At 42.0% G+C, this 13312-nt stretch overlaps 3 protein-coding genes across 3 annotated transcripts in view; 1 reads left to right on the forward strand and 2 right to left on the reverse strand.

Moving 5' to 3' along the window:
* LOC117892964 overlaps window positions 1-3423 on the reverse strand; it is a 43770-nt gene extending 40347 nt beyond the window's left edge. The window contains 2 exon segments of the mRNA XM_034799297.1: window positions 2319-2404; window positions 3285-3423. The gene's annotated coding sequence lies outside the window, so the exon portion shown is untranslated.
* Window positions 3424-8445: 5022 nt separating this feature from the next.
* LOC117892966 lies at window positions 8446-9470 on the forward strand. The gene is made up of 2 exons (XM_034799299.1): window positions 8446-8569; window positions 8627-9470. The coding sequence occupies exons 1-2, from the start codon at window positions 8503-8505 to the stop codon at window positions 9349-9351; spliced, it is 792 nt and encodes a 263-aa protein (XP_034655190.1). The 5' UTR covers window positions 8446-8502; the 3' UTR covers window positions 9352-9470.
* A 1544-nt stretch (window positions 9471-11014) lies between these two features.
* On the reverse strand, window positions 11015-12822 carry LOC117892965. The gene is made up of 3 exons (XM_034799298.1): window positions 12642-12822; window positions 12072-12577; window positions 11015-12007 (listed from the first exon to the last, which is right to left on the reverse strand). The coding sequence occupies exons 2-3, from the start codon at window positions 12565-12567 to the stop codon at window positions 11538-11540; spliced, it is 966 nt and encodes a 321-aa protein (XP_034655189.1). The 5' UTR covers window positions 12568-12577; window positions 12642-12822; the 3' UTR covers window positions 11015-11537.
* Window positions 12823-13312: the final 490 nt, after the last annotated feature.

A 13312-nucleotide genomic window follows, 5' to 3' on the forward strand; every position in this document is an offset into this window, starting at 1 on the left:
AAATTAAAATATGCGCCTTAGGAACATGTTTTTCGGGAGCATTTTTGAGTGCTTGGCCGAAAAGTTTTACGATCATTTTATTGGCATTGGCAGGACCGAGTCCCATCTGGGAACTTTAACCCTTCCTTGGGCTTGCTTGCACCCAGCCCATAACTTAATTATCCATATGAATCCGGGAAGGTTTTACTGCCTTTCGCAAACTCCACTGCAGCCCGGCGGCATTAATTATGATGAGTACTTGGTGCGTTGTCGTCGTCGTCGCTTCTTTTAGTGTCAGCTGTCATATTTTTATTTATCTTAATTTACAAATCTTCACGGTGGTGTGTCGGTGTCCCTTTCGGAGAGGATTTGTGTGGGTGTCGTTGCTCATTAAAATGATGTAAAATCCACGACCAGGTCCAGAGTTGATGTTAATATTTTATTGTTGCTGACTGGGCGCAACATTCATTCAGACAATTTTATGTCCCACCATCCCGTACATCACGCCTAAGTTTATTGTTTCGCATAATTCACGGTATGTTCGCCTGGGGCGAGGCTCGGGTAACATAATTATTATGGAAAATGCCTAGAAATGTTATGCTTTCGCATGTTTCGGCTTATAAATTCTTTGTTTTTAATGGTTTACATGTACATACATAAGTGGACCTGAGAGGAGCATGGTCAGTGGTACAGTAATTGCAGTAGGAGAGAGCACAACTAATGAAGAGAGGGCACTTCCCTCCCACTCGCACCCACAAGCTTCTGACTGCCACTCTCTCTTACTAGCATCGCTCTCTCGCCAGCAACCCACAAGCTTCTGACTGCCCCCCTCTCCAGCGAGCATCGCTCTCCTCAGCGCAGGTAGAAATGGAACAGAATAAACGGCAAAGATAACGGGGACAGCAGTGCAGTTGAGAAAGGGAGAGCAGCTTTATTTACGAATCTGTACTTTGGACTTTGCCAAATTTTTACACAACGCAGTTCATGGAGAGAGCAAATTTTCCTCTCTCTTGCGATCCTCTCTCTCGCAGTGGGGCACTCTCTCACCAGCGGCAATAAGTAAAGCAAAAGAAAGTAAACCAAAGCGCAGCAGAAAATATGATGTACAGCCAACAAAAAGACATTGGGAATGCTACACTGAGAATAATTTTTGTGTTAACTAATGCACAGCTCCTCTTGAAGTAACAATAGTTTTCGAAATACCAGTAAAGTGCACCTTTTCGGGACTGTTGTAATACCTTTAACCCGCAGACCGCAAAATCCAGAGATGCTGCGCGACCGAATGTGGTTATCCCCAACTCGCATTCCGGCCAATGCACATATCCCATTGTTGACTCGTGGGTTCCTGTCCCCCATCGGCCTATCGAAAATATATGCAAACTGTCCGCCCCTCTTCTCATCGTGCGGTTAGGTGCGGTGAGTCCTGGGGGGTTGTCCTCTGGTGTGATGCGTGGTGGGGTGGCGGAGACTTTGAAGTAATCGTCGCCAAGGACATTGCCTTACGGCTAAGCCTCATTTGCGGTTGAATTGTGTCGCTGGGCGGCAGCTGAAAGTCGATTATGTCAATATTGTCGTGCGGGACCCAACGGGCTAATGGCTAATGGACGGGTCGGCATGGGGGGAATCACGCTCACGGGATGAGGAATGTTTGCGATAAGCTGCGGACAACCGCTGGCTGCCCTTAGATAGCCACAACTCATATGCTAATTAGGGTGACATGCTTGGTACCTTTAAGGAGTCTTGGAGTCGCCCACCAAAAACTCTTATGACGGAGAGCCTTTCCCTCCCCGAGGCTCGACCATCTACCCACCCATATGGCAGCGCAAAGGAAATAACAATAAGGCCATAAACCAACTGTAGAAACACGCACATAAAAATCAGTTGGAATACATTTAGGAATCGAATTACATTAAAGGGGTGGCTGCCTGCAGAACGGAACTGAGCTGAGTATAAAAAGGAGTAGCTGCTGAGCCATTTTACACATTAAAAACGCATAAAAATCGGCAAAAAAAAAAAAGAAACAGGAAGAACAAGCAACATATAAAGTGGCCATGAACATAAAAACCAAGTTGGGATTTTGGGCGAGATTCGGGCAGGGGGTTTTGCACAACAAAACCAATTGAAGCAATCAATTAAAATTGATGAACGAAATTGAATCACGTGTTACAATTCTGTGCAACGAGTTACAACGCGAAAGTGTGTGATTGGAAATAGATTGAAGGAAGTAATAAAGTTCCCATAAAAGTGTACAAAGTGTTTGGGTTCTCCACAATAAAATACACTAAACCTTTAAGGAGAATTTACAAAAGATTTTCAAAAAGAAAAAATGGAGGACTTACCCCTGAGAATGTCAGCTGCAAGATGCCGGAAAGGTTTCCAAATCGAAATGCAAAACAGAACCGTTTTGCTAATGTAATTAACCAGTCTGCAAAGAAAATGCACAACGAAAGGAAATTAGTAAGAAAACAGAGCAATGCAAAAAAATGCAAAGAATATGCAAGAAAAAAAGGGGTAAAGGCAAAGTGAGGAAAGAAAATTACAAACTGTTGCTGCAAAATGTCAACGTAAACCTTTTATGCACCAAAAGAGACGGAGACCTGAGCGCAGCTGTCCTGCCCAGAAGGAGGTGGCTAATTACACTGCACAGCAAACAACAGAAAAAGAAACATAAACTGCTGGTGCCGAAATTTCAGATACTCTTTTTCATTTTCCCTTTATATCAAAGATATCAAATACTCCCCTAAATGAAAATACCCTTGCGGAGAGTATGCAAGAGAAAAATTAAATGCAGTCCTAAGGGAACGACCCCAAGCTGGCCAGAACGAAGTTTGTTTTGCTGAAGACATTAAACAGAAGCCAACGCGGGGCATTCCAGGCACGTAACAGACACAAAAGAGTAATACGGAATTAATTAAAACAAAAATTGCTTAAGAAATTGTATTTTATCTATATTATTGCAGTGCATGCGGATGGGTGCCACGGGACCCCAGTGCATGTCGAAGACTGTCAGCGGCACATGAGGCAGAAGCGGCAGCCACAGCCACAGAAAGACCAGCAAACATTTCTGCAAAGTTTCGTTTGCATAAAGTTTTGTTTTGTTCAAATAACATAAAAAAACAAACATTGCTACATGGCAGCAGCCACTTAAATGTAACAGGCAAAAGTTCAAAACCCAAACTTTAGCCTCCCACACTGCACTACACGGAACAGTGATGGGCGCGTGAAGGAAGTGCACATAATTTTGGCTAATGGTGCATCTGCAAGGGTTCTTCTTATGTTACGCAATAGCTTTCTTGCTGGTTTACCTCAATTATATATCACTTTCGCCTTCATTTCTTAATTTCACTGAAAAATCACTAATTTTGTTAACACACTTTATATTAGTACCGAACTATGCGCCCGTGCGCAGCGCGTGCCACGTTGTCTTCTCTTTTTTCCAATAGCAACACTGTTGCGCTCTCCATATCAAACATCTCCTATGTCGTGTACTTCTGTGCGGGTCTGTGTATGTGTCTGTGGTCATGGTGGCGTAAGTCAAACAAACGAAAAGTTGTGCTCCATAACGGCCTGCGGTGCCGCTCTCTCCCACACTCTCACGCTCTCTGGAAGTCCAGCAGCAGTGGTGCGGATGCTTAGGGTGACGCCTGCCCTTCTTCTGCAGCTCAATGCATTGAGTGGAAGAGCGGCCTGCATGGGTGCGTGCATGTGAGATCATACGGTTCTTCTTTGCGTCACCTTACCGATATGAACAAAGTGCAGTTCGAACTTTACTGTGGGGAAGAGAAAGACAATGTTGCTCTCTGCGGCTGTTGTGTGTGTGGGCAACATACTCTGCGGTTAGAGGGAGATGGGAATGGGCTGAAAGAAAGCTTATCAGACTGAAAAATCTGCCTGTACCATTGGATTCATTGTTTTTGGCAAATGGGAATGGGATCTACAAAGTAAGAGCAATAATTCAAAGAGTTGAAGTGATTCAAGTGAATTATCATGGAGGTATAGCAAATGGCAGCCATTCACTGGAGAAATATTCCACTGGAAATCATCGAATTAACCGCAAAGTGTTTCAGTTTTAAGCCTATTAGGCAGCTAAAAGACTTGCCTTTGAGAATATACAAGATTAGGGATTCGGCTAGGCCATAATTGGATATAAAACGAAAAAGAGTTGCCATTTTAATTACTCAAAAAGAGAACCCCGCCCAGTGCGGATAGAGAAGCCATTAAAAGGAAGAAATGAGTTAAAGTAAAATCAACCCAAACCAAAACCCATCTCCGGTATCAAAACAATGCAGGGTGGTGGGCTGCAGACGCCAAATAAAGATACAAATAAAAATAAAAAAAATCTCAGAATCCGTCTGTCTGTCAGATTTCAAGCTCAACTAATGAGTGACCAAGCATAAACAGAAATGGGGGAGAAAAAAAAAATGAGAAAAGGAATTTCGACTTAAGTCCATTGCCATGGACGAGCACCTTGCCGAGGGGCCGCACCGCCGCCCACGGACAGACGGTTGAATGTCTCAAGTCAAGCGGGTCCCTCGGCCAACACTTATTTTAATGAGAAATTCTAATTTCACCAATAATACAAAAGCCCCACGACGACTACGACGACAGCCAGGAAAAATGCGCACAGAAGAAAAAGCAGAACAAATACTAGAGTGAAATGTGGCTAAAGATATTTTTGCTTTTCTTGGCAAAAAGGAACTCTCGCCGAGCTCTGGGCTCTGATTGCTTTCTGCCACTCGTCCGTGACGAAAACAAAAGAGGCCAAAGTCACCCAAGTCTTTTTCCCCTATCGCCAAAATGGGGAAAAGCAGGAAAAAATACGAATTGCCTGCATAAAAATATCTTGAGTATTTGCTAGTAGTCTGCAATTAAATGGAGGGCTGGGGCTTCTGATGTGTCCTCTCTCTGTATTTTTGGGGGAGAAACGGAGCTTAGCAATAATAATTACAGTAAGTATGAGCCTGGAGGGCCACGGCTGAAGTGTTGCCAGGGCAAAAGTTCTTCGCTTCCCAAAGCAAAGGGCAAAGAAAAGGCGAAGATGAAGGTTTGTCAGTGATGGGGATTGAAAGATGGATGGCTGTAAGATTGTTTGAGAATTATGTAAAATTGACAGTGGATATGCAAAAAAATGTGTTGCGAAAAAGCTAAGCCGCACTGGGAGAGACAGAGCCAGATGGTTGCTCCTCACAATCACTGAGTTCCATGTGCATAAATATTTTCTAAACCCTTATCCTAATGTTCTTAAAACCCATTCAAACCAAAATCGAAAATCAAATAAGACAAACCCAAAAGACAAAGCAAATACACCAAAAACCCAGGGGAATAATCGGACATAAATTTAACTAATATACAACACAAGAACAGAATTCGCATTGCAATGGCATTACCCAAACTTCATGCATACATCCCTCCCGCCCGTTTGGAATGTGTTCCGCAATAATCCAGCCAAGTCGAATTACAGTTACCACCAGAGTTGCAGAGTTAAGGTAACGGTAACGCATGGCAATGTCCATAAAATGACACTGAGTGTCAGTTTCAATTAAACATGTTGACAGCTGTAAGGACAGGACAAAACAGGGCAGAACAGGGCAGGACCCCAACCCCAATCACAGAGATACTCATACAATGGGCCGAAGTTCTCGGGGGTCAGGCGCGGTGGTTGATTTTCCCGGCAACTCGAGGCAATTTCGATTTTAATACAGGAAATTCTTGGCATTGTCGCCCAGCCCATAAAGAAAGTCAACGACGACGAAGGAAGAATAAGTTAAAGGAACGTGAAGGAACCACTCATATGACAACTTTATCGAACGGAAAGAACACGGCATGCTGGCCTCATCTTAGAGGACAGGACAGGATATTCAGTGTTTGCATTCCATGCATACGACTTTGATTTTTGTGACAGAGAACCCAAGAAACTCGTTGCAATTTTAAGTAATTTTATGTGTACGAGAGATATTTGTTTTAATTTACATTCAAAATGAACGCTTCGCTTCGATTTGATTTTCTTTTGGGCAATTTTCTGCCGGGCAATCCGTTCATTGACAACTTGTCAAACATTCTAATATCCTGGACTGCACGGATTCTGTGTGCATCTGTGCGTGCGATGTCCTGTGCTGGACGTGTGTGCACCTCCATGGGGGAATTTAGTTTAATTAAACTGCACCGTGACGCACGCACAGGGACGAGCAAATACACAAAAAGATCTCACTGTTTGCATATTAATTTCCATGTAAATCTAATTGAAGTTGACATAAATTGGTTATATTTTTTTTTGAAGACCGAAAACTATGTATTATTGAGGGGGGGTTTAATGTAATAATTGAATAAATGTAATAAAAACTTTATACCTATGTATACAGACTCAGGGAATTGTCAGGTTCTACCCTTGTAGAAATTTATCTGTTAAAAATATTTTAAAACCTTTTCCAATCACTACTTGTAACTTGATAGCTTATATTGCCGACCACAGCTCTTTAGCTATTTTTAATTTATAGATTTACTATCTGGAATCAACAGTAATTGATATTTAGATCAGATTTGCCTGCCCAGACATGCCGCGGCCCAACCACAAAAGACTTGTGACACTTCACCCAGTCAGTCTCTCCCGTTTTTTTTCTTCTTTGTAATTTCCAAAGTTAAGAGGGTGGAAAAGTGAAAACCACTCGATGTCATTTTGACGCCATCGAGCTGTAGTATTTGTCCAAAATATTAGCGTAATGCCTTTGACAAATCAATCGAATCGGCAGAAGGCTGAGTGCCATTCGCATTCTTCGCACTCACTCAATGGGCGTTGGTCACACCTCGTGCCACAATTATTTGCACAACGAGAAGGGACGTGTGAGACGCTTCTTACGCGTCACAACTTTTATACCCGGCACTCAGTACTACATCTGCACTTTAGCGGTTATTTGTCCAATTTTACATTTTTTCTTCATCTGTCATCTACATCAACAACACTACTCACGCCAACACGCTCCTTTAGCTCGCCACCCTCCCCTATAGACACACACTGCAGAGTCGCGGCAGAGTCAGCGGCAGAGGAAGCGGCAGAGGCAGCGGCAGAGGCAGCGGCAGAGGCAGAGGCAGTGACGTGTCAGGGGCCAGGCCATAAACAGCGCGAAGCAGATTGTGAATGCTGCGGGACGGGGTGGGTTTGGCTACTGCAAATTAATTTCTTCATTGTGGCTATAATAATGATCCAATCGTATCCCAATTTGGTGATCTGATAGATATGGTCATTCCCTACGGAATGGCGTTTTTAGTTTTCTGCTATCTTCAAAATTGTAGATTTGGGAGGTTTTCGCCCTTTTGCGGAGGCGGAAGGGGGCGTGGCTCATTTTTGAAATACACTTGTAACAGTGTGAGCATACAGAAGTCTGGATGCAAAATTTTGTGGCTCTAGCTCTTATAGTCTCTGAGTACTAGGCGCTCATCAGGACGGACAGACGGACAGACGGACAGACGGACAGACGGACAGACGGACAGACAGACAGACAGACAGAGACTCGGCTATTGATGCTGATCAAGAATATATATACTTTATGGGGTCGGAAACGTTTCCTTCTGTGCGTTACATACAACCGTTATGTGCACAAATACAATATACCCTATTTACTCTTCGAGTACCGGGTATAAAAATGTGCGAGCAACTGAAGAAGAGAACCAAAAACTTGTTGACGCTACGGATCAAAGGCTTTAACAGAAATCATTCAAAAGTGGAATGTTTAAAGTCAACAAAACCCAAAACGCAATTTGAAATCCATTTTATGCTAAAATCGCGCGAGTCAGAAATGGAAACACATTTGATGTGTGGCACATGGCAACCCCTTTTGGGGCAACACACCGCATAATCAAAGCCAATTTATTGTGCATATTTCATGCCGGGACAACACATGGCAACATGCTGACAGTTGCTGCTTCAGTAGGCCAAGATTGGAGCTCCTTTGGGAACAGAAATTTTCCAAAAAGGTGAAACGAATCAAGTTTGCTTTGCTTTTTGAATTTGTTCTCTAGATATGTCAGTGAAGCAGGCAAGTTTCATTTCTCAATCAGAGCTACAGAGAGCAGCAGCAAAATAAAAAATTATTAAATAAAAATTAAACATAAAATGAATACCGAAACGGATCTGGAGTTGCAGCAGGAGGAGGATGAGTCCCTGCCCGATTGTTGCAACCGCAACGGTTGCCTTGTGCGAGAGCTACTGAAGTTGGTGCTTTGGTGCGACTGGCCCAAGAGTGTTTTGGCTTTGGCTCTGCTACAAGTATTCATCAATTATGCAGCAAAGAAATCGTTGATCTGTGCCGTGATGCTATTGACAATGATAGCTCTGACGAGCAGCATTTTCTATGATCTCTATTTACGCTACAAACAATTTGACGAGGGAGATCCTGTTCAGGCACAGCCTTACATGACGCTTTTTCTTTGCCCAGAGTGGAGCAATACGTTAACCCAAAGCCTCAACATGTGTCTGGCCAAAATACCATTGATAGCGGGTTTGCAGAATCCCTTTTGGCCTTCACATTGATGAACGTCTTCATGTATGTATATTTTGTGGGAAATCTGGTCTCTGGCACTACTCTGGCTACCTGCGGTAAGTGCTGAATGCCAGTTATCCTTTATCCTCATGCTTTATCCTTGTGTGTCCCAGCTTTGTATTTGCTTTTCTCCGTACCGCCGGTCTACGTGTGCATGCTCCGCAATTATCATCTTATGGAAACACGAATGAAAGTCAAACAATTAATTGTACGACTGAAAGCTGCCTGCGATTTGGCACAGAAGAAGCTTGAACAATATAAGATGGAAAAGCAGAACATAGGGGAAGCTCACAACGAAAATTTGGAGCCACAGGGCAGCGAGAGTTCCACAGAGCCAAACAACAATCAAGAGGAGGCCTTTGAATGGAGCGATACCGTAGACTCCATTGAGCTGAACGATACAGAAGAGACGATTGCGCTGAACGATACCGCAGTGTACCTTGGGCCGAACAACACCTTTCAGCTGAACGATACCCTAGAGACGATTGTGCTAGACGATACCGTAGGACCCTCGGAGCCCAATAAGACCTTTAATCTGAACGATCTCGAACACCAAGAGTCCGTTGAGCTGCACGATAGCCTAGAATCCTATCAGTCGACGAAAATCGAGGAATCGTTTGGACTGAACGATACCCAAGAGTCCATTGAGCCTAACAACTCACAAGATTCTTCTGGGCTGAACGATACCCAAGATAACTCTGGGCTGAACATGACAGAAGAGGCCTTTGTGTCGATGATCGCGCAAGAGCCGTTTGAAGAGTCCTTTGAGCCGAAGAACACACAAGTTCTGTTTGCTGAGACCGCTCAGAAGGACGTGAAAGGAGAAACCAATCAATAATTTGACATAATTGTTCTAGGGAAGAACAAATACTTAGGCTCGGGGGGGCACAACACAACAATTCATTGAACACTTTTTAACAATATAAATTAATCAATATTTCTGTTACAAATAATTAAAACAAAAGACATAAATGCAAGGAAAACACAACCGAGAAACCCCCAAACTATCTTCATCCGCCATTGCAGTACAAATAATAAAAAACTCAACAAAAAACTAAAATTTCAGACCATAAATTCACTGCCAAAGTGTCGAAAACCTTTTCACACATCACTCAACTCCTCTCGGCACAGAATGCACCATGAATAATATTTGGCGACACTGCGCTTTTACGGGCCAACACATTTTCCGCCTCGTCTCCGAGAGGACCAAATGGAAGTCCCATAAAACTTTATTCGAGAGTGTGGGGCGGGGCACACAATTCCATCGATTGCAGTATTCAAATCGTACGCAAAGATGACATTAAAAATTATATTGAAAGTGCCCCGAAAGGAAACCACACACACACACACACACCGACGACCATAAAAGCTGCTTGGTTTGAGGTAATTAGTTTTTTGGCTCATGTCTGTGCGGATCGTAAAAGATAACTTTGGGTCGCCCTGCTTACAGCCCCCACCTCCACCCGATCCACGTCCATCCACTGCGGGACATTAGCATTTAAGAGAATAAAAAAAAAACCATTGAGGATTTGTTTAGTTTTTATTGCTTCGCGTAAATGTCATAAAGAAAAGTGTTCTGTAACGAAGGGAAAACGTTTTCCAACAATCACATGAGGAATATATTTCTTTTATGACTAAAGAGCGAGAGCAGTTTAAGTAATTGCTTTCGATTTGTTTGCCAAAAAGATTACAGCATGGACAGGAAACTTCTATGCATAGGAGTATCCATAAGGAATCCAATATGTGTCTTACACACACTCGAAGTTCTTACACATAATTCGCTTAGGAACTTAAAATATAGATCACTTCTTCCTGAAGATACAAAAAAAAAACAATGTCTGCTTAAAAGTCGCAACGTATTAAAACTAATGAACAAAAAAAAGGATAATTATATTTCGAATCACAAGATGATTCGGTGTGTTGTTTAACACTGGTTTAGCTTATTTGCTTTACCCTTCATCTGTCATTTAAAACAACACTACTCACGCCAACACGCTCCTTTAGCTCGCCACCCTCCCTAAAAGTCAAAGAGGATGAGTCAGAGACGTGTCAGGGGAAGAGGCCTCTGCCACTGCGCGAAGCAGAGTGTGAATGAGAGAAAAAAGCAACAAAAGCTGCTGGACAGGGTAACTGCAACTTAATTTCTTCATTGTGGCCATAATATTCCGGATCCCAATTTGAATCATTCAAATGATTTGGGAATGATTTAAAATTGTAGATTTGTTTTCGTTTTGCGGGGGCGGAAGAGGGCGTGGCTCATTTTGAAATTTGTTTAATGCAAAATTTGGTGGCTCAATGGTTCTGAGATCCAGGCGCTCATAAGGACGGACGGACGGACGGACGGACAGACAAATCGACTCGGCTATTGATGCTGATCAAGAATATATATACTTTATGGGGTCGGAGACGTTTCCTTCTGTTTATATTTACTCTTCCCGGGTATAATAATAATATTCCGAATCGCAAGAGTATTTTGTGTATTGTTTAACACTGGTTGCTTATTTTCTACCCTCCAATTTGTACCTTGTGCTGTCCGTAATTCTTGTACATTGCCTAGTCTGTGGGCTTTAAAACTACAACGTATTCAACGTTATGAAAAAAAAGAACAACAATAATATTTTGAATATTATTATTATGTGTATTGCTTAACACTGGTCGCTTAATGTATGAATACCCTCCATTTTGGTAGTTCTTACGTGTAATTGGCTTAGGAACTTTAAATATATATCACTTCTTCGTGAAGATCCAAAGCGTTGGCATTTTCAACATAAAAAAAGAAAAAGTAAACAAAAAATAAATTCTCGAATCATAAGATGATTCTGTGTGTTTTTAACACTGTCTAATTATTGTCTACTCTCCAAATTGTGCCTTTTATGTAGAGAAAAGGATCGTGCGTGGTAGGGATTTGTGTATGAGATTCACATCAACAGAAAAGAGAAAGAAAAATCATAAAAATAAGTGAAAACCCCAAATCGCAATAATAGAAACCTGACGTAGACATGTAGATGTTACATTGAAGTAATCTTAGTCCGCTGGAAGACCTTTCAGTTGTTTAAATTCAATTGTTCTAAAACAAAGTCTATCATTAAAATTCATCCTCACACGAAACTTGCCATCACCTGCATAAATGATGTGACCTGTTATTACTTTCAGATGCTTCAGAGTCTTGGAATGCTTTAAAATAAAACCCAACAATTGGTTTCTGGTCGATAACGGAAACGATCTTTTGATACGTAACGCTAACAGATGGGGAAAAAATGGCTTCTTAAAGTTAAGATCACAATAGATGAGTGTAAGATCTTCGAGGAGTGGTTCCTGGAGTTTCCTGTTTAGGAACACAATTCTATTTGAAACTTTCAGGCGGCGTAGGTGCTTTAGCCTCAACAACAGATCACTAATATCGAAACGCCACTTGGGCACTGAATCATATGGAACGGATTCGCCGACAGTCAGCTCCTCCAAGTTGACAAAGCCCTTAATCTTCTTTTTAATCACTGAAATCGAAACAAAGTAGTAATTACTAGCAGATTAATGGTGGCTAATGTTTATAAAACTCACGGCAATGTCCAGGGAAGTTGAGTAGCTGCAAACTCTTTATATTTGGTATAGATTCAAACATGGCGATGGCTTCACTAATATCCCATTTGTGGTCATTATAATTCATCGACAATTCAACGAATTTCAGCTTAGAATTTCTATCCAAATATGATTTGACAGCCTTGCAATTATAAGCGCTCGTCGGAATGCTCAGCTTTTCCAAATTGATGCAATATCGCTCGATTAAGGGCAGCAGATGCTCAACATAAGCAATTTCTTTAATTTGAATGTGGATCATTGTGTCACCGCACAGCATGACGATCTCCGATGGACACATATTTAGTTCGGCTAAGGGTATCACAAATGTTGTGAATCTATGGCGAGAATGCTCAACAAAGGCATCGCAGAATCTCGGATGAACACGGGCCAAATTCCATTGGTCAGCAAGTTGAAGCATTTTGAATATACGATTTAGGATATCGAAGGGCATATCTTCGAGTTTCTTTGGTGCTTCCATTTTGTACGTTCTGAAAGGGGATTTATGGACAATATTAAAACGTGTTGAAAGAAGCGAAAAGGATATATTCTTACCATCAGTTTGGGCAGCTGGTTTTTGGTTTCTTCGGTTGGGAATTTCCTATACTTTCATTTCATTCTGAAGTGGGATACAAATTTTGAATAACGATTGGATAATGTGCTGTAATTTGATGCTCAAGCGACCATCCCTCCCTCCCTCAATCAATGTAAATGATGCCCAATAAATATTTTGACACAGACAATAGACAGCAAAAGGACACACACTTTGTTGCAAGTCAAAAATTTGCATATGAATACCGGGACTAGCCGAAAGATTTAATCTCGAATACCATCCGCATGCCCATCAGAAAGTGGGGTTGGCTGCACATGTGATTAGGGGTTGTGTGTGGCCAATGACTAATGATGCTACCATTTATCCTTCAGATGATTTTTTGGCGAAAGTGTTAATGTTTGAGGACCACGGGACCACACTGGGAGGATGCCATGTGTGCATAATTACTTGGATTGCTTGCAAAAAGCTTTTGTCATCATTTCGAAATTTATTTAAATTTCTTCCCGCTTCGCACACACAAAACGTGTTGATAAATGAGCCAGCCAAGCCACTGCCAGACAAGTGGCAGAAAAGCTAAAGAAAAGCCTTGACTAAATGAAAAATTATCGCAATTTCAGTGTGTATTTTTCAGCTTTTCTTTTTCACAATTAATGGGCATCCCGAAGCATCCCGT

The sequence above is a fragment of the Drosophila subobscura genome, chromosome J, assembly GCF_008121235.1.
Source record: "Drosophila subobscura isolate 14011-0131.10 chromosome J, UCBerk_Dsub_1.0, whole genome shotgun sequence".
NCBI lineage: Eukaryota > Metazoa > Arthropoda > Insecta > Diptera > Drosophilidae > Drosophila > Drosophila subobscura.

Coding starts and splice junctions, on each gene's coding strand:
- LOC117892965 (XM_034799298.1), bottom strand. CDS start 12,567: ATGGAAGCACCAAAGAAACTCGAAGATATGCCCTTCGATATCCTAAAT. Junction 12,008..12,071: donor CAACTTCCCTGGACATTGCC/GTGAGTTTTATA, acceptor TTTCGATTTCAG/TGATTAAAAAGAAGATTAAG.
- LOC117892966 (XM_034799299.1), top strand. CDS start 8,503: ATGAACGTCTTCATGTATGTATATTTTGTGGGAAATCTGGTCTCTGGC. Junction 8,570..8,626: donor CACTACTCTGGCTACCTGCG/GTAAGTGCTGAA, acceptor TGTGTGTCCCAG/CTTTGTATTTGCTTTTCTCC.